This window comes from Ahaetulla prasina, chromosome 17 (genome assembly GCF_028640845.1).
Source record: "Ahaetulla prasina isolate Xishuangbanna chromosome 17, ASM2864084v1, whole genome shotgun sequence".
Taxonomy (NCBI): domain Eukaryota; kingdom Metazoa; phylum Chordata; class Lepidosauria; order Squamata; family Colubridae; genus Ahaetulla; species Ahaetulla prasina.
Genome location: NC_080555.1, coordinates 8,314,677 through 8,337,060, shown reverse-complemented (window position 1 = coordinate 8,337,060; position 22,384 = coordinate 8,314,677). Strand labels below are relative to the sequence as shown.

Genomic DNA, 22,384 nt, shown 5'->3' with positions numbered 1-22,384 from the left:
GGGGGAAATCATGTGATCACACCGGCCCTGCAGGAGCTGGGCTCAGACACCTTCCACTATATGCGGCTATTCCTCCACACAGTTAGTCCTTGACTAACGACGGTTGACCCCTTCTGTTAAGCGAGACAGTTGTTACGTAGGTTCCGTCCCCTTTTACGACTTTTTTGGTCACAGTTGTGAAGTGAATCACTGAAGTGGTTTTAGGTTACCGCAGTAACACAGAATCCGGCTTCCCCATTGGCCATGCTTGTGGGGATCGCATGAATAACAGAATAACAGAATGAGAAGAATTGGGAGGGACCTCAGAGGTCTTCTAGTCCAACCCCCTGCTCCAGCAGGAAACCTTATGTCAAGCATTTCAGACGAATGCTTGCCTAATCTCTTCTTAAAAACCGCCAGTGTTGGGGCACCCACAGCTGCGGCAGGCAACCGTCATAAAATGTGAGTCGGTTGCCAAAAGTCGGAATTCTGATCACGTGACCGCGTGAAAAACGGTCGTAAGTCACCCTTTTCAGTGCCGTGATAACTTTGAATGGTCACAAAACGAACTGTAGTTATGTCGAGTGTACAGCCAGTGTTCCCCCACCCACCCACGCCAAGCAGCCAGGGTGGATAAAAATCAATGATTTTTTTTTTAAAAAAATGTAAAAGATCAGATGTTTTTTTAGGTTTAAATCGGATTTTTCTTTTATTTTTATCAAATTTATTTTAATCAAATGCTTTTGGAGTAAAGCATCTCTCTAAAGATCATTTTCTGTTTAAGATACATTAATAGTTTGGTTAGGGTTAGGGTTAGAGGGACGCGGTGGCTCAGGGGCTAGGACGTTGAGCTTGTCGATCGAAAGGTCGGCAGCTCGGCGGTTCGAATCCCTAGTGCTGCCGTGTAACGGGGTGAGCTCCTGTTACTTGTCCCGGCTTCTGCCAACCTAGCAGTTTCGAAAGCACGTAAAAATGTGAGTAGAAAAATAGGGACCACCTTTGGTGGGAAGGTAACAGCGTTCCGTGCGCCTTTGGCGTTGAGTCATGCCGGCCACATGACCACGGAGACGTCTTCGGACAGCGCTGGCTCTCCGGCTTTGAAACGGAGATGAGCACTGCCCCCTAGAGTCAGGAATGACTAGCACGTATGTGTGAGGGGAATCTTTACTTTTACCTTTAATAGTTTGGTTTATTCAGCCTGAAATGGAGCTTGCTTATGTAGCATGAGGCTGTATAATTCTGCAATATTTACATTTTGGGTCAACGCAATTCAGTGAATCCAAGCTCGGCAAGCTAAATAGGAAACCTTCCTTTTCGTTTGCAAATAACAGCATCAAAAACTTCTAACTGGCAGCAAGAATGAGTCCTCACATGTAAAGAGCGCCTGTCATTTCAGATCCATCATGGCAGCAGCGCCTGTTAGCGGGCATCCACTCACCCGCTGCCTGCCACCTCTCTCCCCTTGTGGTGTCCTCTTTAAAAATGATGATTTAAAATCGAGTTGATTTTAAATCAAGCCTTTTTACCAGCGGTTTAAATCATGGTTTAAATCATGGTTTGAATTGTGGTTTAAATCGTGGTTTAAATCGCAATTTAAATCACGGTTTAAATTGTCATTTAAATCATGGTGCCCGTTTCGGGAGGCAATTTTCTTTTTAATTCTTAACTGCCACATATTTTAGCTGGGGAAGTTGGGAGGGGGTTGTTGTTGGAGCGGTAGAAAGTTAGTCATAACAACATTCCGTATTCAAGGACTTTTGCCTGCGTCTGAAGATTGTTTCGGGTATTCCCAGCTGTGCCAACATGACATCTCTAATAAATTAGAACTTTGAGGTTCCTCAAGCCTCAGAGCTTTATTTCGTTGGGGGTGTCCCTTGGTGATTTGAATCATGGTTTAAATCGTGATTTGAATCACGGTTTAAATCGCGATTTGAATCACGGTTTAAATCGCGATTTGAATCATGGTTTAAATCGTGATTTGAATCACGGTTTAAATCGTGATTTGAATCACGGTTTAAATCGTGATTTGAATCGACTCGATTTACATCAAATCCACCCTGCCAGCTGCTACCTACTGCCCATCCCATGGCCCCCTTCCTTCCCTGCCCCTCAATGTTCTTGTCTCAGGTACCTCAAGCGCGATGAAGACGGTGCTGGCGCTGATGGCGAAGGTGAGCACGGCGATGATGAAGCACATGACGAGGTCGGAGTGAAGGATCTCGCGCTGCATTGGGCAGAAGGGACAAAAGAGGTATCGTCAGGGTTGGCTCGCTACCCAGCCGTGCTCGCAACCAGACCACGGTAACCAGAGCCTGCTGCCTGGAAGCGCAAAGACAGGCCCAAACCCCTCAAGGTCATCGCTCGGGAACCTCCGAGGCAGACAGCCCGTTTCCAAAATAAAACAAGTACAATTGACTGGGGGGATATTGAACAGCGGGAGGTTCAAAGGGTTTTTCCTGTGCTGTTTGCGCGGGAAAACATCAGAACTGGCTTTGCTCCCGCTGCACCCATATGGCTTTTCAGTAAAGTTATACTCTTGGCGGAAAAAAAAATGTCCCAGGAGTTTTTCCCCCCCGCTATTTAACACAGTGGGACAGCAGGAAAGTAGAAACCAGAAGCTCTGGGTTCGAAATGCACCTTCTCCAGGGCTGTATCTCCTTGGATGCCCCTCTCCATCATGGTTTAGTTCAGGGGTGTCAAATTCAAGCCCCGCGGGCCGGATCTGGCCGACGGGGCAGCCCTGGAGACAGCGAAAGACCGGCCCGCGGCGTCTCTGCCAGCGAAAACAGGCTCCCTATCTCCATTTTCAGCTGGGATGACCTTCTGCAACCCTTTGCCAGCAAAAACGGAGCTCTCGGGCCTCCACAGGCGCCCCTGACACAAGTGATGTCAAACTGGCTACACCCATCCTGCCCCCAAACCAGGTAAAACACAACCCTGATGTGGCCCTCAACAAAACAGAGTTTGACACCCTTGGTTTAGTTCCTCCTCCCCATTAACTGTTTTGACCTACGCTTCCCCAAAAAGCACGAAGCAGATTCCTGGTCCCAGCAAAACCCTCTTTTATTAAACAAATGTGAATTCCTCTCGTTCACCTTCAGCAAAAGGCCTGGCCAACAGTCTTTCAAAGGTGAATTTATGGCCACAGACCGTATCTAGCTTGGAAAGCTGCCATGTAAATATTTTCCAAACGCAAGGAAAGACTTGGCACAGAGCCTCTGAGATTCACGGACGGATCTTCACACTCCTGAACCGACCGGACGGACCGAACAAATTGTTTCCTGGAAAAGCCCACTCCCCTTTTTGCTCCTCTTTTATTTCCTATGAGAAGGGCCATTCATCATCCACCTGTGGCTTTACTCCCAAGTCGACCCCGGTTTCTTAGCTGTTCTTTTCTTTTGGCAGCTCTGCGCAGGCGCACACTGGGAACAGGCTCCAGCTGTTCCTCCGCCTCACTGCTGTCTAGCTCTGGAGGCAGCTGATAACTGCCAGACGGCCTTGGCTCCCTCTCTGCCTCCAACGCAGAGCCCTCATCCGACCCTTCCCTGGCCTCCAGGACTGGCCCATGTTCCTCCCCAACCTCCTCACTGTCCGACTCTGCTGCCCGCTGGTGGGCTACAACATTAACAGCACCCCCCCCCCCAGAAGGGATGGCAGAGCGACAGGTCTGCTTTTCAGGACAAACACCTTCCTCACCAGGGAACTGCGCAGTTTCTCCGGGAGGGGATCCTTCACGCCAACCGGGGGATTGTCCACGTTGCGGTTTTCAAACTCGGGGAAAAGCTTGGTGCGGATGAGAGACCTAGCCATCGTCGGGGGGGGGGGGGAAGGAGAGAAACCTGGTTTGTTGAATTCCGAAGCGACAGGGACTTGTCTTCTCCCTAGCGAAACCCACCCACCCCGCTCCCGAGGGGTTGGCGGTAGGGTTGGGGGGAAGCTACAGACCAGAGGATGGTGGGGTCACTGCTCTGACGGCTGAGATGGTAGGAAAGAGACACCAGGATGCCGCAAAAGACCGAAAAAAGGACGGGGACATGCTGGTCACCCCACGGAACCTGGAAAGCAGGAAGAGAACGCAAGGGATGGTGTCCGGCATGCTGGCGTTTGGCAACGTTATCAACTCGGCAAAGCGCAGGTTTGTTTGCTAAGCACAGGATCTTCAGCCAGGTGGTGTCTCCAGGAGTGGCAACAATTTATGTTAGGATGTCTACGGAGGTTCTCAGTCCTCCAGGTTATGGGTGTCCCAAAAGTGCTTTTTTTTTCAGGATGCAATTGGACTTTGAAGGTGTTTCGCTTCTCATCCCGGAAGCTTCTTCAGCTCTGACTTGGATGGTGGGGAAGGGAAGGATTGGATGTTCCTTGCAGACAGCTGGTCATTTGTATCCTTTCAGAGGGTCGTTGAGGCCACTTAGAATTTTATCTGTGTCCTCAGGGTCACTTGAGTGGTGCAAACGGTTCCTATAATCTGCAATTTTTCCCCTCTGGAAATCCATTCCTACTCTCCCACATCATTCCAAGGGTCTTCATCCCAAATTGTATAGCTAAAAATCTCTAGAGATTCTCCGTCCTCCAGGTCATGATGGTCCCAAAAGTGCTTTTTTTAAGAGGCAATTGGACTTTCTGGTTTTTCCTTGAAGAGGTTTCGCTTCTCATCCTGGAAGATTCTTCAGCTTTGACTGGATGGTGGGGAAGGGAAGGATTGATACTCCATGAAGACAGCTGGTCATTTGCATCCTTTTAGGGCAGTGTTGGGCGAAGCTTTTCGTCACCCAGCACTGAAATGGGAGAGCATGCGTGCATGGGCGCAAGGGAAACCGGAAGAGAAGTTCCCTGACATGCGTGAGCTCACCGAGAAGCTGAGCTTCCGGTTTCTGGCGTGCGCATACGTGCTGGTCACCTGATCTTCCAGTTTGTGGCATGCCTGCACGCACGAAGACCAGTTGGCTGGCACGCATGTGCGATCCGGGACCTGGATGAGCAACAGGTGATGACTGGCGTGCTTGGAGAGATGGCTCTGCGTGCCATTTTTGGCATGCGTGCCATCAGCTCGCCATCATGGTTTTAGAGGGTTGATGATCTGTCCCTCTCGCAGTCTGGGAGACACGAGCGATGACTTAATTAGCCGGCAACTATTAGCTCTGGCAGCAAACTAGCGAGCGTCTACCAAGTGTTATTTCTCTTGATGCCGATGAGTCAGCCAGGAAACCAGGAACAAACAGGACTTCAGGTCTAATTCTCCCTCTAAGCATTTGATTTGCTTGCCACGAAGTGGTATAGCAGCCCTTGCTGCTTTTATATCCTGTGGGGTGTGGCTCCATGACTCAGCACTTCCTAGCCTGCCCCACCCTTGCTTCTGTTGTTTCCGCCTCTCCTGCCTACGAAACCTAGGGTCCAGCCAGGCCTGATTGCCATCAGCCGGGTCTGGAGGCGTGGCCTGGGGGGGAAAGAGTCAGGAGACGGAGGCCTCATTATCTCCTCCACCTGGCCTGCCTCTGGCTCCTGGAGCTGAGCCAGGGAAGCCGTGCTCCCGAGGTAAGTCCTGATGGCTCTTCCCCCTCACTTTCCGAGTCACTTTCTGGCAGGGGGCCTGGCTCGGGGGGAGCAGACACAACAGTTGTCGAGGCTACTTGGAGGTTTATCTGTGTGCTCAGAGTCACCGGAGTGGTTCAAATGGGGGTGGAGCCTTCTTGGAACTGCTAAAAGGACCGTGTTGTACTATGTCTGCAAGGAGTATCAATCCTTCCGTTCCCCATCATCCAGTCAGAGGGGAAGAAGCTTCTGGGATGAGAAGCGAAACGTCTTCAAAAAGAAAAAAAACAAACCAGAAAGTACAGTTGCCTCCTGAAAAAAAAAGCACATTTGAGATAATCATGACCTGGGATGATGGAGAATCTCTACAGACTTTTTAGCTATTCAATTTGGGATGAACACCCTTGGAATGATGTGGGAGAGTAGGAATGGATTTCCAGAGGAAAAAATTGCACACTACAGGAACCATTTACGCCACTCAGGGGACCCTGAGGACACAGACAAACCTCCAAGTGGCCTCAAGGACCCTCTAAAAGGATGCAAATGATCAGCTGCCTGCAAGGAACATCCAATCCTTCCGTTCCCCATCATCCAGTCAGAGGGGAAGAAGCTTCTGGGATGAGAAGCGAAACGTCTTCAAAAAGAAAAAAAACAAACCAGAAAGTACAGTTGCCTCCTGAAAAAAAAAGCACATTTGAGATAATCATGACCTGGGATGATGGAGAATCTCTACAGACTTTTTAGCTATTCAATTTGGGATGAACACCCTTGGAATGATGTGGGAGAGTAGGAATGGATTTCCAGAGGAAAAAATTGCACACTACAGGAACCATTTACGCCACTCAGGGGACCCTGAGGACACAGACAAACCTCCAAGTGGCCTCAAGGACCCTCTAAAAGGATGCAAATGATCAGCTGCCTGCAAGGAACATCCAATCCTTCCGTTCCCCACCATCCAAGTCAGAGCTGAAGAAGCTTCTTGGATGAGAAGCAAAACATCTTCAAAGAAAAAAAACCAGAAAGTCCAGTGGCCTCTTTGAAAAAAAGAAAAACACCTCTGGGATACTTTAGGGCGTGTTTTCCCCCAAATCAAGCATTGAAGGGGACCCAGGTTCGACATTCGCTCAGTGTGGTCAAACCTGGGGATTAAAACATCGTTTGGGGGGCTGACCCATTATAGCAGGGGTCTCCAACCTTGGTCCCTTTAAGACTTGTGGACTTCAACTCCCAGAGTCCCTCAGCCAGCAAAGCTGACTGAGGGACTCTGGGAGTTGAAGTCCACAAGTCTTAAAGGGACCAAGGTTGGAGACCCCTGCATTATAGAGAGTCCCCTCCCGTCGTCCCCCGCAAAGCAACCCTCCTTCCCAGAGTCGATACCTTGATGGCGCCGAGGCAGAACCCGTAGAGAAGGCCAGCCACGAGGATGCTGCGGAGTAGGGCGAACAAGGCGGTGAGGGGGCTGGTAGCAGCTGGACGGTGGAAAAAGGAAAAACAGGGCAGTGATCATAGCAATGTTTCTGCTTGACTTTCGGCTGATCCGAGCCGCGCCCGGAGTGGTCACCACCAAGAGATCTCAGGGTGGGAAGCTTCGACTGGCAAGAAAACTGCAATAAAATGCTAGCAGAGGAAAGCGTGGAGGGGGAAGAAGTCACTTTTCTCAGGAGCTTTGAATGGACGCTGAATGAAATGTAAGTTGGGGATTATTTCGCCTTGCGGAAGAATCTCTTATTAACAAGGAGCAAAACCCCACCACTGCTTCTAGCACTGATGATGTTCCCTAGTTGGGTCATGAAACGTCCTCAAGAAAACAACCAGGCTCAGAGAGCACCAAGGGCCCCTCAAGTCTTCTCCTCCTCCTCCTCTTCCTCCTCCTCCTCTTCTTCTCCACCAACTCCACTCCCTTCTAGCACTGATAATGTTACCTAGTTGGGTCATGAAACGTCTATAAGAAAAAAAACCAAGCTCAGAGAGCACCAAAGGACCCCCACAGAGTTCTAGCTCAAGCCACAAAGATTGTCCTCTATTGCAGAGATCCTCAAATTTTTTAAACAGGGGGCCAAATTCACGGTCCCTCAGACTCTTTGAGGAGGGGGGCAAGACCGGCTGGGTGGGCATGGCTAGGTGGTCATGTGACCGGGTGGATGTGGCCATTCAAAATACACACAAATTAAACTTTAATTTGTTTGTTCCATCCTTCTGGGTATGGAAAGAAGGTTAGTGAAGGGATGCGGCTGCCTTGGAGGCGAGTGAGGGACTTCTGTTTGTGTGTGTATGTGTGCCTCCCTTCCTCCCTCCCTCCCTCTCTCTCTCTGGAGGTTGAGGAGGGTAACAGTTCCACTCCGCCACCCAAAAACGGTCCCATTTTTGGCCTCCACGTGTCCTGTTTTTGGCTTCAGCCTCCAGATCAGAGGTGGGTTTCAGCAGGTTCTGACCAGTTCTGGAGAACTGGTAGCAGAAATATTGACTAGTTGAGAGAACCGGTAGTAAAAATTCTGACTGGCCCCGTCCCCCCATCTATTCTCTGCCCCCCTGAGTCCCAGCTGTTCTGGAGGAAATGGGGATTTTGCAGTATCCTTCTCCTGGAGTGGGGAGGGAATGGGGATTTTGCAGTATCCTTCCTCTGGAGTGGGGAGAGAATGGAGATTTTGCAGTATCCTTCCCCTGGAGTGGGGAGGGAATGGAGATTTTGCAGTATCCTTCCCCTGGAGTGGGGTGGGAATGGAAATTTTGCAGTATCCTTCCCCTGGAGTGGGGAGGGAATGGGGATTTTACAGTATCCTTCCTCTGGAGTGGGGTGGAAATGGAGATTTTACAGTATCCTTCCCATGCCACACCCACCAAGCCACGCCCACAGAACTGGTAGTAAAAAAATCTGAAACCCACCACTGCTCCAGATGGCGGGTGAGGGGCCAGTGGGTATGTGGGTAGATGTGGGTGAGCAGCTTCATGGTCCTGCGCGGGCCGGATTAATGGCTCCGGCGGGCCGCATCCGGTCGTAGCTTGAGGACCCCGCCACTCTGTTGTTACAGTCGTCAAATTCCAAAGGTGTTCCTTCACCCCCTTCCGAAAGGTCTCGACTCCTCCCCTTAACCCTTTCCCTCCTCACCTGTCCCGCCAAAGATGTTCATCTCGACCTGTTCCAGAAGGTACATGAAGCAAGTGTTGACTTGCGGGAGAAGCCCGAAGAGGAAGATGGCGGGGAAGCAAAGAGTGAACACTGGAGGGGGGAGAAAAAACAAAACAAAAAACAAAACAGAAAACCAGGAGAGAAAAAATTAAGCCAGGGGAGACGTTACGTCCGCATACCAGCAGGGGTGGGATTCAAATAATTTAACAACTGGTTTTCTGCCCCTAATGACCGGCTGGGTGGGCGTGGCCATGGTGGGCGTGGCCAGGGGAGTGACAGGCAGCACCCGGTCTCCTGCACCCCGCTGGGAGCAAAAACGGGCTGCGAGGGGGGGGATTTGCTCCCCCCAGCGCCCCATTTTGGGCCTAGGAGGCCTCCCTGCACTTACCTGGGACCCAAAATGGGGCGTGTCTCCTGGAAGGGGTGGGAAGGGGAGGGGCCAGCCAGCAATTTAACTACCAGTTCGTACGAACCGGCTGAATCCCACCACTTCATACCACGTGTTGCTTAACGACGTCCGAGCTCTCCCAACCCCACAATCGGACGCATACCGATAGCCACGTCCCGGGTGCAGTAGAAGAAGTCGGTGGAGAAGAGGGTGACGTCGTAGAGGACGATGGGAGGGAAGGGCCCAATCCGAGCGCACAGGTCCAGCAGCCAAATCAAGAGGCAAGCCACGCAGAAGTAAACCGGCCGGCTGTAGGCAATGATCCAGTTGTGTCCCTGCCAGGAGAAACGAAGCTTGGAGAAGCTTTGGAGATGTGGCTGAGATTTATGACACACAGCCTCTGGCCCAGAAAGAACTGGGTCACCAGCTGCCCAGCCAAGAATTTGTTTTAGGTCAGGGTTTCTCAGCCTCAGGAACTTTAAGATGGGTGGACTTTAACTCCGAGAATTCCCAAGCCGGTATCCTTAAAGATGGGTGGGTTTCAATTCCCAGAATTCCCCACCAAGCATGGCTTAGATGTGGACTTCAACTCGCAGAATTCCCCAGCCAGCATGCTTTAAGATGGGTGGGCTTCAATTCCCAGAATTCCCCAGCTAGCATCCTTAAAGATGGGTGGGCTTCAATTCCCAGAATTCCCCAGCTAGCATCCTTAAAGATGGGTAGGCTTCAGTTCCCAGAATTCCCCAGCTAACATGCTTTAAAAGATACGGACATGAACTCCCAGAATTCCCCAGCCACCACACTGGCTGGGGAATTCCGGGAGTTGAAATCCTCAGAGTTGAGAAACAGTGCTCTAACCCCAGTTCCACGCCTGCCTCTGTTAAACCTGTTCAGATTTCTCCTGGCCAAATACTCACATGCATGGGAGAGGCAGCATCTGGCTGTACACTCTGGAAAAAATTAAATAAAAGGAGAAAAAAATTTTTTTTAGGCCTTTGTTTATGATGATTCCCTACCTCCTGTAAAACCGCAGGGGGATTCAACCCAACACAGAATTGTAAGGTAGATTTTTATGTACCTCTAAGGTAAGACTCCCTAGATCCGATATTCAAGGAAAGGGTGCAGGGCACTCTTTCCCAACCAGAAAAAATGTGGACTTCAACTCCCAGAATTCCCCCAGCCAGCAGGGAATTCTGGGAAGAAGTCCACACTTTTTGAAATGGCCGAGGTTCAGAAACACAGGTATAGGCCCTAGTCTGACCGTAAAATCTTGTGTCTACTCTACTTGGTAAAAAGGTTGGGCAAAGAGAAAAAAATGATTACACGACACTGGGACAGTGCCAATGGTGGCTCAGCAGACTAAGTCTGTCTGTTATTAACACAGCTGCTTGCAATTACTGCAAGTTCAAGTCCCACCAGGCCCAAGGTTGACTCAGCCTTCCATCCTTTATAAGGTAGGTTTAATAATAATAATAATAATTAATAATTTTCATTTAATTTAATTAAAACGAGGACCCAGATTGTTGGGGGCAATAAAAAGTTGACTTTGTATATAATATACAAATGGATGAAGACTATTGCTTAACACAGTGTAAGCCGCCCTGAGTCTTCGGAGAAGGGTGGGATATAAATTCAAATAAAAATAATAATTAAAAAAATGATCAGAAACACATGCCAGTTGCCAAGGGCCCAAATCCTGATCACGTGATGTGGGGATGATGCAACAATCGTAAAATGGTCATGGCTCAGAATAGAATAGAATAGTATAGAATAGAATAGAAGAATAGGATAGGATAGGAATAGAATAGAGTTAGTGTTAGCGTTAGCATTAGGATTAGCATTAGGGATAGGATAGGATAGGATAGGATAGGATAGGATAGGATAGGATAGGGTAGGATAGGGTAGGGTAGGGTAGGGTAGGGTAGGGTAGGATAGGATAGGATAGGATTTAGAACAGAACAGAACAGAACAGAATAATAGGATAGGATAGGATAGGATCCAGGATAGGATAGGATTGGATTCAGAATAGAATAGAATCCGGAAAAGGAAAAGGAAAAGGAAAGGATAGGATTCAGAATAGAATAGAATAGAATAGAATAGAATAGAATAGAATAGAATAGAATAGAATAGAATAGAATAGAATAGAATAGAATAGAATAGAGGATTCAAAATAGAAATGAAACAAAACGAAATAGGAACAGAAGAGCAAACAGAAAATAAAATAGAAAATATAGAGAAGCAAAGCGAAGGGAAGGGAAGGGAAGAGAAATAGATAGCAACAGCCCTTAGATTTTATAGATCGCTTCACAGTGCCTTTGCAGCCCTCTCTAAGCGGTTTACAGACTCAGCCTCTTGCCCCCAACAACCTGGGTCCTCCTTTTACCGACCTCGGAAGGACGGAAGGCTGAGTCAACCTTGAACCCATGATCCTCAAACTGCTGAACTGCTGGCAGCCAGCAGTCAGCAGAAATAGCCTGTAGTACTGTACTCTAACTGGTGCGATTCGGCTCGAAACATTCTTCATCGGGAAGGAGACACTTCCGGGGAAACCTTCCTGACACAGACCACGCGAGTAGGCAAGGCAGGTTGGGAGGAGGAAACCAACGGAAGCCCACCAGAACAGAAACTTTCAACAATCCTGCCAGAGGCTTCGAGGGGGGGGGGGGGGAGACAGGGGCGGGCGGAGCCTCCGTCTCACCTTGAGCAAAGAGTACTGGCAGCTGGCGATGACCACGCAGAACTGGAAGACCCAGATGTCTTGGAAGAAGCCCTGGAGGAGGAGGAGGTAGCCCAGGAAGGCCACCAGAGTCACCAAGAACACCACAAACACGTTCTCGGCTACTTGACGATTCCTGGAGGGGCAGAAAGAAGAAAGCGAAATTTTGAGCAGTTTGGAGAACCGGCAAATACCATCCCTGGCTGGCCCCAACGTGGGGTGGGAATGGAGATTTTGCAATAGCCTTTCCCTGCCATGCCCACCAAGCCTTGCCCACAGAACCGGTAGTAAAAAATTTTGAATTTCATCACCGCACGGAGCGCTGTTACCTCCCCACCGAAGTGGTACTTATTTATCTACTTCGCATTTGCATGCTTTCAAACTGGAAGGTTGGCAGGAGCTGAGGCGAGGACAGGAGCTCACCCGTCGCACAGCGCTTGGATCTCGAACGCGGGCATGCCAGCTTTCCAGCCGACAAGCCCAGTGTCTTAACCACTGAGCCACCGCACCGCCCAACTGCTCTAAAGGCTCTGCAGAAATTCATACAGGTAAGTTCCTCGACTTACAACCATTTGTTCGGAGGCCATCCGAAGTTATGACAGCACTGAACGGTGGGTATGAATTCCCTTCACCACATTTTGCACGACTTTGCTTTAGAACCGCATGAACTAAGCCATCCATGTGGCCGGCATGACTCAACGCCAAAGGCACACGGAACGCTGTCACCTTCCCAACAAAGGCGGTACCTATTTTTCTACTTGCATTTTTTTTTAACCTGCTTTCGAACTGCTAGGTTGGCAGAAGCTGGGACAAGGAACGGGAGCTCACCCCGTTCCGCGGCAGCACTAGGGATTCGAACCGCTGAACTGCCGAGCTTTCGATCGACAAGCTCAGCGCCTTAGCCACCGAGCCACCCTTAACATCGACATGATAACCAGCTTCCCAATTCCCTGGATCTGTCGGCCGGGAACAATGGGAGTTGTGGTCACCCCTGTGCAAATAACCGGAAGAAACTGTTTGGAATTATCTTCACGGTTTGAAGTTCTTTACAAGCATCCCTCAATCGAGTAGAATTAGCAGAATTTGGGGCGGGGTGGGTGGGGTTTGGCTGCGAAGGTGACTTCTCAAAGTGAGAAGGTGCCAGTCAGCCGTTTTGTGCCAGCTTCGGAGGTGTGTGGGTGCGTGTGTGTTTGTCTCACGCTTTTTGTGTTAAGAGACGCTTAACTTAAGGGCCTCTGGTGGCGCAACAGGCTAATGCAGCCTATTATTAACAGCAACTGCTTGCAATATTGCAGGTTCAAGTCCCACCAGGCCCAAGGTTGACTCAGCCTTCCATCCTTTATAAGGTAGGTAAAATGAGGACCCAGATTGTTGGGGGGCAATAAGTTGACTTTGTATATAGTATACAAATGGATGAAGACTATTGCTTGACATAGTGTAAGCTGCCCTGAGTCTTCGGAGAAGAGCGGGATATAAATGCAAAAAACAAAACAAAAAACTCCTCTGCCCAGATAGCCCAATCTGTGACGCTCACCGATCCAACAGAGCCAGCAGCGCCAACCGGTCATACCGGACTCGCATCCAGTGGCCGGGAAGAAGCCAAAATTTGTAGTATTGTCGAGGGTGACACTTGTCCTCGATCATGAGGGTGTTTTCCTGGGACTCGTGCAGAGATTCTTGGTCCAGAAGATCAAACTGGGAAAAAGAAGGAAAAAATGGCAACGTTGCTATTCCACTTCACCTCCTCACCACAATGGAAAACTATAGCATAGGTCAGTTTTTTTTCTCAATCTTGGCCACTTTCAGATGTGGGTGGACTTCAACACCCAGAATTCCCCAGCCGCAGGCAACACCAGCACTGATGATGTTCCCTAGTTGGGTCATGAAACATCTGCAAGAAAACAACCAAGCTCAGAGAGCGCCAAGGACCCCACAGTCCTCCTCTCCCTCCTCTCCACAAACTCCACTCCCTTCTAGAACTGATGATGTCACCTAGTTGGGTCATGCAACGTCCCCAAGAAAACAACCAAGCTCAGAGACCGCCAAGGACACAAATCATTTCAACTCAGAGCCACAAATATTCTCCTTGATTTGTTCCAACGGAGCTTCTGAAGGGTCCTTAGAGATCTCTGAGCTTGGTTGTTTTCTTGCAAGCGTTTCATCACCTAGCTAGGTAACATCAGCAGCGCTAGTAAGGAGTGGGATTTGCTCCGAGTTTTGTATTTTAGCGCCTTGCCCTGTCAGGGTTGATATGGGGCAGTCTTAGAGATTCTCTTCTCCTCTCCTCTCTCCTCTTTATCATCTTCCTCTTATCTTATCTGTGTCCGGTCAAGGTTCCCCTCGCACATATTGTGCTAGTTGTTCCCGACTCTAGGGGGCAGTGCTCATCTCCCTTTCAAAGCCGAAGAGCCAGCGCTGTCCGAAGACGTCTCCGGGGTCACGTGGCCGGCATGACTCAACGCCAAAAGCGCACGGAACACTCTTCCCTTCCCACCAAAGGTGGTCTCTATTTTTCTACTTGCATTTTTTACATGCTTTCGAACTGCTAGGTTGGCAGAAGCTGGGACAAGGAACGGGAACTCACCCCATTACGCGGCAGCACGAGGGATTCGAACCGCCGAACTGCCGACCTTTCGATCAACAAGCTCAACGTCCTAGCCCCTGAGCCACCGCGTCCCTCTATCTATGCGTCTATTGATGGCTAATTTGTCAGAGGGCCAAGCTTCTAGAAGTACCCTGATGTTTTTGGACTTGGCTTGGTCTAGGACGGTCATGTTTTTTCCCCAATGGAAACTATGGTTAAGTCTGTCTGTATGTGGCAAAATGAAAGCGTTTGCATTGTGTCTTCCGACAGCTAGTCGGTGTTGACGGATGCGTTCTTGCTTCTCCAAAAGGCAACTGGATTTTTGTGTGGTTTTTTTTTGTCCCCTTGAAAACGTTTCACTTTCCATCCAAGCAGATCCTCCTCCTTCTTCTTGAGCCTCTGGGTGTCAAAAGCACCTTTGGGACAGCCATGACCTGGATTGGGTGTCGGCAACCTGCGGCTCCAGAGCCGCATGCAGCTCTTTGAGCCCACTGCTGCGGCTCCCTGTCTCATCACTGGGTGGCTCCGCCCCTCGTCCTCCCCTCCCAGTCACTCCTCGCCTGGCCTGAGAAGGTAAGGGCGACGGCGGGGGATGGAGAAGCGGGCGGGGCTGATTCTCCAGCGCCTCGCTCTTATTAAGAGCTTCTTCCAGACCTTGTTGGTGCTGGTGCTCTGTCTCTTGGGGGGGGGATACAGAACCTGCTTTTCACTCTGAGACACTGGCTCGACCCGGCCGAAACCGTGACTGGATGGGAGTCAGCAACGTCGAGTTGGCTATGCCCACCCAGGTTTTGTGGCTCCCGGTGTTTTCTTTTCGGTGGGAAACGGGTCCAAATGGCTCTTTTGAGTGTGTAAGGTTGCAAGACCCCTGACCCTGGATGATGGCGACTCTCCATAGACATTTGAACAGCTGCGTTTTAAAGAGTCTCGAGCAGACTTTCTGAGCCGCCAGTTCTCACCTCCGGGATCTCCAGCGGTACCCGGCGCACCTGCATGCCCTGGAGGACCACGGGCCGCGGCTGCAGCAGGGAGAGGGCGGGGGTACCTTCGGGAACTTCCGCGGAGTTAAAACTGGAGGAATGCGAGTGCCTATCCCTGCCAAGGCAAACAGAAAGCGATGAGACAATTAGCGACGGAACTGTCCCTGTTGAACAGCTGCCTGGCTAACTCACCCACCTTTATTTTTATTGCTGGGCGCGTTCTGACACCAGCAATTTTTTCCTATGGGCCTGACAGAAAGGAACGATCTCTCCTGCCCACAGATCAGCATGAAATGGGCCTTAGCAGGCGGTCCTCAACTTACGACAAGTTTGTTTACAGGCTCATGTTTGTGATGGCTGCAGTGGCCCAGGTTTACGGCATCATCTTTGGCGACCTTCTGACAGGGTGTAGCCGGATTAATTTAAGAACCGTGTGACTAACTTAACAGCTGTGGCGATCCATTTAACGACTTGTGGCGAAAAAAGGTCGCAAAACGGGGCAAAAAACAACAGGCTTCCCATGAAGGTGTGAAATGGGTCTGAGCAGGTAGTCCTGGACTTAACAACAGTTTGCTTAGTGACTTTCGAAGTTACGACGGCACTGAAAAAAAGTGACTTACGACAGTTTTTCACACTTTGGACTGTTACCGCATCTGTTAATTTAGAGGGTTGGCAACTGACTCGCATTTACGACGGTTGAAGCGTCCCCTTCGGCAGCCTTCTGACAAGCAAAGTCAACGGGGGAAGCCGGATCCACTTAACAACCGTGTGACTAATTTAACAACTGCAGGGGTTCGCTTAACCAGCGTGGCAAGAAAAGGTCGTAAAACAGGGCAAAACCCCACTTAGCAAGTACGTCTTGCTTAGCGGCAAATTTTCGGCCTCAATTGTAGTCGGAAGTCGAAAACTACCTGGCGTTTAGTCCAAGAACCTTCGGGCAAATTCACTTCTCTCGAGGAAGGTTTTGGCAGGTTGAAAGAAGAGACTCACCAGCCGCTGTTGGTGGCGTGTTCCATGGCCACCTGCTGGCCCACTGGGTTCTCATAGCCGCCCCCGGCAAGGCCGAAAGTGTAGGAGCGCCGGACGCCTGGACAGAAGGGAGAGAAAAAGTGGGCCACGTTGAGAGACGCCTGCTACAAGAATTCTCCTTTCTGGGGAGAGGAACTCCAGGGCCTCTAAGGCAGGGGTGTCAACCCATCCAAGACGGAGTGGCTGTGGATGCCGGCGTCCCGGTACAGTCCGCTAGTTCCGTCGCTGACTGTGGGGGGGCGAGTCACTGGCCCCCAGGGAGTTGGTTCGCAGCTTAGGCGTTCTCCTGGATGCACGGCTGTCGTTGGAAGAACACTTGACGGCCGTTGCCAGGGGAGCTTTTTATCAGGTTCGCCTGATCCGCCAACTGCGTCCCTTCCTGGACCGGGATTCGTTATGCACGGTCACTCATGCCCTCGTTACCTCCCGCCTGGATTACTGCAATGCTCTCTACATGGGGCTCCCCTTGAAGAGCACCGGGAGACTTCAACTGGTACAGAATGCGGCTGCGCGGGGGATAGAGGGAGCGTCTCGGAGCTTCCATATAACACCTCTCCTACGCAAGCTGCACTGGTTGCCGGTGGTCTTCCGCGTGCAATCCAAGGTGTTGTGATCACCTTTAAAGCGCTCCATGGCATAGGACCAGGTTACTTACGGGACCGCCTATAGCCTCCCATCGACCTGTGCGCTCCCACAGGGAGGGTCTCCTCGGGGTGCCGTCAGCTAAACAATGTCGGCTGGCAGCCCCCAGGGGAAGAGCCTTCTCTGTTGGGGCACCTACCCTATGGAACGAACTGCCTCTGGGGCTACGCCTTCTTCCCGACCTCCGGGCCTTTAAGCGCGAGCTCAAGACTTTTTTGTTTTAACGAGCAGGGTTGGCCTAAGAGTAAATTTTTAATTGAGTGGTTTTATTTCTTGTTATTTTAATATTCGGCCTTATGGTTTCAGATTTTTAAATTTCAAATATTGTGTTTTAATTTTTGCATATGTCTTTTTAACTTGGCTGTAAACCGCCCTGAGTCTTCGGAGAAGGGCGGTACAGAAATGTAAATAATAAATAAATAAATAAATAAATAAATAAATAAATAAATAAATAAATATAAGAACAGAAATGGTATTCAGCTGGTTTAGACCGGTTCGCCCGAACCGGTTGCGGAAATCTGCCCACAAGCCAAATGAGGCCCACGATGTGGTCATCCTGGAAAATGTAACGGACCGGCCCGTGTCACTTCAGCCTGGTCTACCCAATTTGAAGAAGAAAAAATGCCAGCAGTTTGGCTAGTGGTGTCAGTCGGCCACGCCTGGTCACCTCCCCTCCCCCCCCAGGTCATCCACAGTCCTGATGCAGTTCTCAATGAAACTGAGTTTGAAACCCCTGTGCTAAGCAGTCTGCAGGCTAAAATATATTCCAGGAACTGGGCATGTCTAGTCCATGGGTCTCCAAATTTGGCAACTCGAAGAGATGTGGACTTCAACTCCCAGAACCCCTCAGTCAGCCATGCCTTAAAGTTGCCAAGTTTGGAGAATCTAAAGAAGGGAAGGGCGAGGGATGACGTGATAGCAGTATTCAGATATTTGAGGGGCTGTCTGAAGGATAGGGCCAAAATGTTGCCATATCCCACAGATCTCTCCAAGAATTGGAATGTGCTCCCAGGAAGTACCATCCGGAATCCTTCAAGGTTGTCCTTGACTTACGACTGACTGGTCACTTGGGGACTGTTTAAAGTTACAACAAACTCCTGAAAGGTACTCAAAACCCAGCTCTGGAGACGAGAATGAAATCAGAGTTGGAAGGGACCTCGGAGGTCTTCCAGTCCAACCCTCTATACCATTTCAGACAAATGGTGGTAAAGCCTTTTCTTACAATGCATTCGATCAGAATAGAGCTGGAAGAGACCCCTGGAGGTCTTCTAGTCCAACCCCCTGCTCAGGAAGGAGACCCTACGCCATTTCAGACAAGCGGCTGTCCAGTCTTTTCTTAAAAATTTCCAGTTTTGGAGCACCCACAACTTCTGGTGGCAAGCTGTTCCACCGGTTAATTGTACTCACAGTCAAGAAATTTCTCTTTAATTCTAGGCTGCTTCTCTCCTGGATTAGTTTCCATCCATTGCTTCTTATCCTCTGGTGTTTTGGAGAATAATTTGATCCTCCCCCCCTCTTCTTTGTGGCAGCCCCTCAAATACTGGAAGACTGTTATCATGTCACCCTTAGTCCTTCTCTTCTCCAGACTAGCCAAACCCAACTGCTGCAACTGTTCTTCGTAGGTTGTAGTCTCCAGGGCTTTAATCATCTTCGTTGCTCTTCTCTGCAATTTTCCCAAATCCTCCGAGATAACATCTGCCAGTTCTTTCCGAACTCTGTGATGTAATCCGGGTATGTAATCAATGGCTGGATTCCTCCCCCTCTCCCCGCCCCCAATCCCACGTAGTCACATGATTGCGTTCCGCTCACTCAACGACCAGCCTCCACTTATATAGTTGTTTGCAACATCCTGCAGTCACACTAGAGCGATTTACGTTTAACGATGACAACTGACGACCACTGGTGGGATTCAAATAATTTAACAACCGGTTGGTTCTCTACGCTAATGATTGGCTGGGTGGGCGTGACCATGGTGGGCACGGCCAGGGGTGTGTGACAGGCAGCATTCGGCCTCGTGCACCCCCTCTGGGAGCAAAAACGGGCTATGGTGGGGGGCACACACCGCCCCCATGCCATATTTTTGGCCTAGGAGGCTTCCCTAAAGCCTCCTGGGAGCGAAAATGGTCTGCAGAGGGTGTGTGTGTGTGTGTGTGTGTGTGTGTGTGTGTGTGTGTGTGTATGTGTGTGTAGCGCCCTTCCCTGCAGCCCGTTTTCGCTCCCAGGAAGCCTTCCTGCACTTACCTGGGAGCCAAAATAAGGCACATGGGGACTTCTGGAAGGGGAGGAGCCAGCAAGCAATTTAGCTACCGGTTCTCCCGAACCGGCTGAATCCCACCACTGCTTACGACTGTAATGGGCAGGTTCCATTACAGTCGTTAAATTGGGCGCCTCCTGTACAAGTTCCTTCCCTGTTCAATGGAGCTGCCAGGTTCGTCCTCCCACCCAACTGCCCCCCCACACTCACCGCTCTCGTCGTAGAAGTAGTGGACCGCCCCTTCTGAAGTGTCGTCAAAGTTGCAGGCTTCGTGGATGGCGCCGCGGGGCAACAGCAGCGAGCTGGCAAACTGAAGGGCCGAGGGCAGGGTCAGCGCCCGGGAGTGAGAGGAGGCTCGGCCCCGCTGGAGGTCCTGCAAACTGCACATAAAAGAAGGAGGCGTGGGTGGGTGAGAGGGGCGGACGGCACCAGCTGCCGCGGGGCGAAAGCCATTTGCAGACGGGCTTACCTCGGGGGAGAACCCATCACGGAGGATGGCGGGGTGGGGTTGCTGCCTGCGTTGTGCCTCCGTCGCATCGCCTGCACGCGCTTGATGTTGCTGGATTGGTCCGTCTTGCTCAGCTCCTCCCCGGGGGCAGCTGGAAAAGGCGAAGCCAGAGTGGGTGTGAAGCGTTGTGCACCACTGATTCAAATTTTTTTTTTTTTGAACAAGATTTAATTGATTTTTTTAGTTCCCCCCCCCGCCCCTCACATCACATACATGATTTATGAACAGAGTATTAGATAGGGAGGAAGTAGGAATAGGGAGGGGGAGAAAGGAAGGGGAAGTAGAGAAGGAGTAGGAGAGGAAAGAAGAAAGGAGGTAGGATGAAAGGAGGGAGGGAAAGGAGGGAGAGGAGAAGAAAGGATTGCTGTGAAAAGGAAGAGATGAAATGGAAGAAAGGCAACCCTGGGTCAGAACGCTCTTCCTCTTCCTCCACACCCCCTCCTCATCCTCCTTTCCCTAAACCCCACTCCTTTCCAGCCCTGATGATCTTCCCTAGTTGGGTCATGAAACGCTTGCAGTTATGATGGTTTTACTACTTTTTATTTACTTCGGCCTTTAATTGAATATAGATTTTTTAAGCCTTTCTTAATTTTTGTAACTCTGCTTTTTATCTGGCTGTAAACCGCCCTGAGTCCTTCGGGAGAAGGGCAATATAGAAATTGAATAAATAAATAAATAAATAAAATAAAATAAAATAAATAAACAGCCAAATTCAGATACTCCCACCAAGGACCCCTGCCACATTTCTGAGCTACCTTCACATTTCGGGAGCCTTACCTCCTCCGATGGCCCCCTCGGCTTGCAACTCTCCCCGCCAGCCGGGCTGGTTGGCCGACTGGCTGCGCACGGTGGTGCTGCCCAGCTCCTGTTCTCCGGCCAGCTTCCCCGCGTGAGACTCCAGGTCCGACTTGGAGACGGTCAGCGCGGCCGGAGGCTTCCCTTCGGCCAGCTGGCTGCTGCCGTCCATGCTGAGCACCCTGGCGTGGGTCTTGGCGCTGGTGGTGCTTCCAGTGCGCTGGGCGTAATGACAGGGCTTGGGGGGCAGCGTGGAGCTGTCCGGCGGAGGGGGAGGAGGGGGCTTGGTCTCGGCCACGGGGACGCTATGCCGGCCGTGCTGAGACGGAGCGTGGCGTTCGGGAGAGTAACAGGAGGTGCTGGACGAGCTGTCCGAGCTGTAGTTGTGTTGCGAGTGCAAACTCGAAGCCCGGCTGAGGTCGCTGCAGTCGCTGGAATCCTCGTCGGCAAAGAACCCTTCGGTGTAGGCCTTGCTGTCCAGGAGGGTGCGCATGGGCAGGTAGGTGCTGCCGTGATTGCGAGAGAGGCGAGGCCGGCTCTTCAGCCCCAAATCCTTCGGCCGGACCACTTGCTCCGGCTTGGGGGCACCCCACACCTCGGCGTCCCCTTTGACCGTCTCCAGGGAGTTGAACGTGTTCTGGGTGTCGAAACTCAACTCCCCTAGGAAAGCGAGCTCGGGCGAACGAATCAGCTCGCTGTCGGACAGGGCGTCCGTGTCGCTGCCCCCGTCGGCCGGGGGAGGCGAGGAAGGCCCGGCTTCCTCTCCCGGGAGGACCCCTTCTTCGTGGCCGGGCCCCAAGGAGGGGCTGTCCAAGTGAGTGGAGTTGGTTTTCTCGCTGCGGTAGCTACTCAAGGTGCTGGGGGTCTCTTTATCGGTGCCACTGAAGCAGCTGTCGGACGAGCCAGCCTTGCGGGGGCCTTCGGGCCGGGGCTCCAGAGGTTGGTACTCGGCTCCGGAGTGGCGCTTCTCCCGCCGGCTGTGGCTGCTGGACTCCGGCAGAGCCAGGCTGAGGAAGCTGTGGCTGAGCTCCTCGCTTAAACTGCCTTTGAGGAGGGGGCTGAGAGGGGTGTCCCCCACGCTCTCCGACTCGCTGGGGGTCCAACGTGGGGCCTGAGTCCCTTCCCTGCCCGGGGGGGATTGCTCGGAGGAATCAGTGCTCTGGACAGAGGTCTGGACGGGGAGAGACGGGGGCTGCTTCCTGAGGTTGGAGGAGGGGTCTCCTTTGGGAATTGGAAGCAGGGTGGGCTGTGGGCCTTCCGAGTCTGCAGATGGCACTGGAGGTTCGGCTAGAGAGAAAGAAGACACAGTTAGGCTCGTATTTCCACCTTTGTGAAGGTGAAGGAGGAAGAGAAGAAATCAATTGATTTCATTGATTAGATTTTTATATCCTGCCTTTATTATATTTATACATAACTCAAGGGAGCAAACATACTTGGTTGGGCTGAGAGTGAATGTGACTGGTCCAAAGTCACCCAGCTGGCTTTCATGCCTCAGGCGGGACTAGAACTCACCATCTCCTGGTGATTGTCCCAAAGTCACCCAGCTGGCTTTTGTGGCTAAGACAAGACTAGAACTCTCCATCTCCCAGTTTCTAGCCTAGTGCCTTAACTATTAGACCAAACTGGCTTTCCTTCACCTTTCGAGCAATTTTTTCCACTTGCCCGACGTTCCTTCCTTTTCCAAACCCATTCCTCAAGATTCTAGACCTCACCGTGACTCTCTGGGGAGCAGCACTGAAGCATGTCTCGGTCAGCGGCCGTCACGATAACGTTGTTGCTTCCCTGTTCTCGGACGAGCTCCTTGATATCTGCGGGAGAAGATCTTGATGGAGACTTTCTCCATCTCCATCATT

At 51.0% G+C, this 22,384-nt stretch overlaps 1 protein-coding gene across 4 annotated transcripts in view; it reads right to left on the bottom strand.

Annotated features, from left to right (window-relative positions):
* The window catches only part of PCNX3 (pecanex 3), a 52,515-nt gene that overhangs the window by 21,472 nt on the left and 8,659 nt on the right, over nucleotides 1–22,384 (bottom strand). For 3 of the 4 annotated variants that reach the window (XM_058160393.1, XM_058160394.1, XM_058160396.1), the window contains exons 5-19: nucleotides 22,244–22,339; nucleotides 20,514–21,818; nucleotides 19,698–19,827; nucleotides 19,439–19,608; nucleotides 16,294–16,390; nucleotides 15,283–15,418; nucleotides 13,274–13,434; nucleotides 11,722–11,875; nucleotides 9,941–9,973; nucleotides 9,187–9,358; nucleotides 8,615–8,725; nucleotides 6,886–6,977; nucleotides 3,925–4,034; nucleotides 3,676–3,781; nucleotides 2,111–2,203 (exon numbers count right to left, since the gene is read on the bottom strand). In XM_058160393.1, the coding sequence (XP_058016376.1) occupies nucleotides 2,111–2,203; nucleotides 3,676–3,781; nucleotides 3,925–4,034; nucleotides 6,886–6,977; nucleotides 8,615–8,725; nucleotides 9,187–9,358; nucleotides 9,941–9,973; nucleotides 11,722–11,875; nucleotides 13,274–13,434; nucleotides 15,283–15,418; nucleotides 16,294–16,390; nucleotides 19,439–19,608; nucleotides 19,698–19,827; nucleotides 20,514–21,818; nucleotides 22,244–22,339 (2,966 nt within the window). The remainder of the gene's footprint in view (nucleotides 1–2,110; nucleotides 2,204–3,675; nucleotides 3,782–3,924; nucleotides 4,035–6,885; nucleotides 6,978–8,614; nucleotides 8,726–9,186; nucleotides 9,359–9,940; nucleotides 9,974–11,721; nucleotides 11,876–13,273; nucleotides 13,435–15,282; nucleotides 15,419–16,293; nucleotides 16,391–19,438; nucleotides 19,609–19,697; nucleotides 19,828–20,513; nucleotides 21,819–22,243; nucleotides 22,340–22,384) is intronic. The other variant, XM_058160395.1, reaches the window with a different exon arrangement.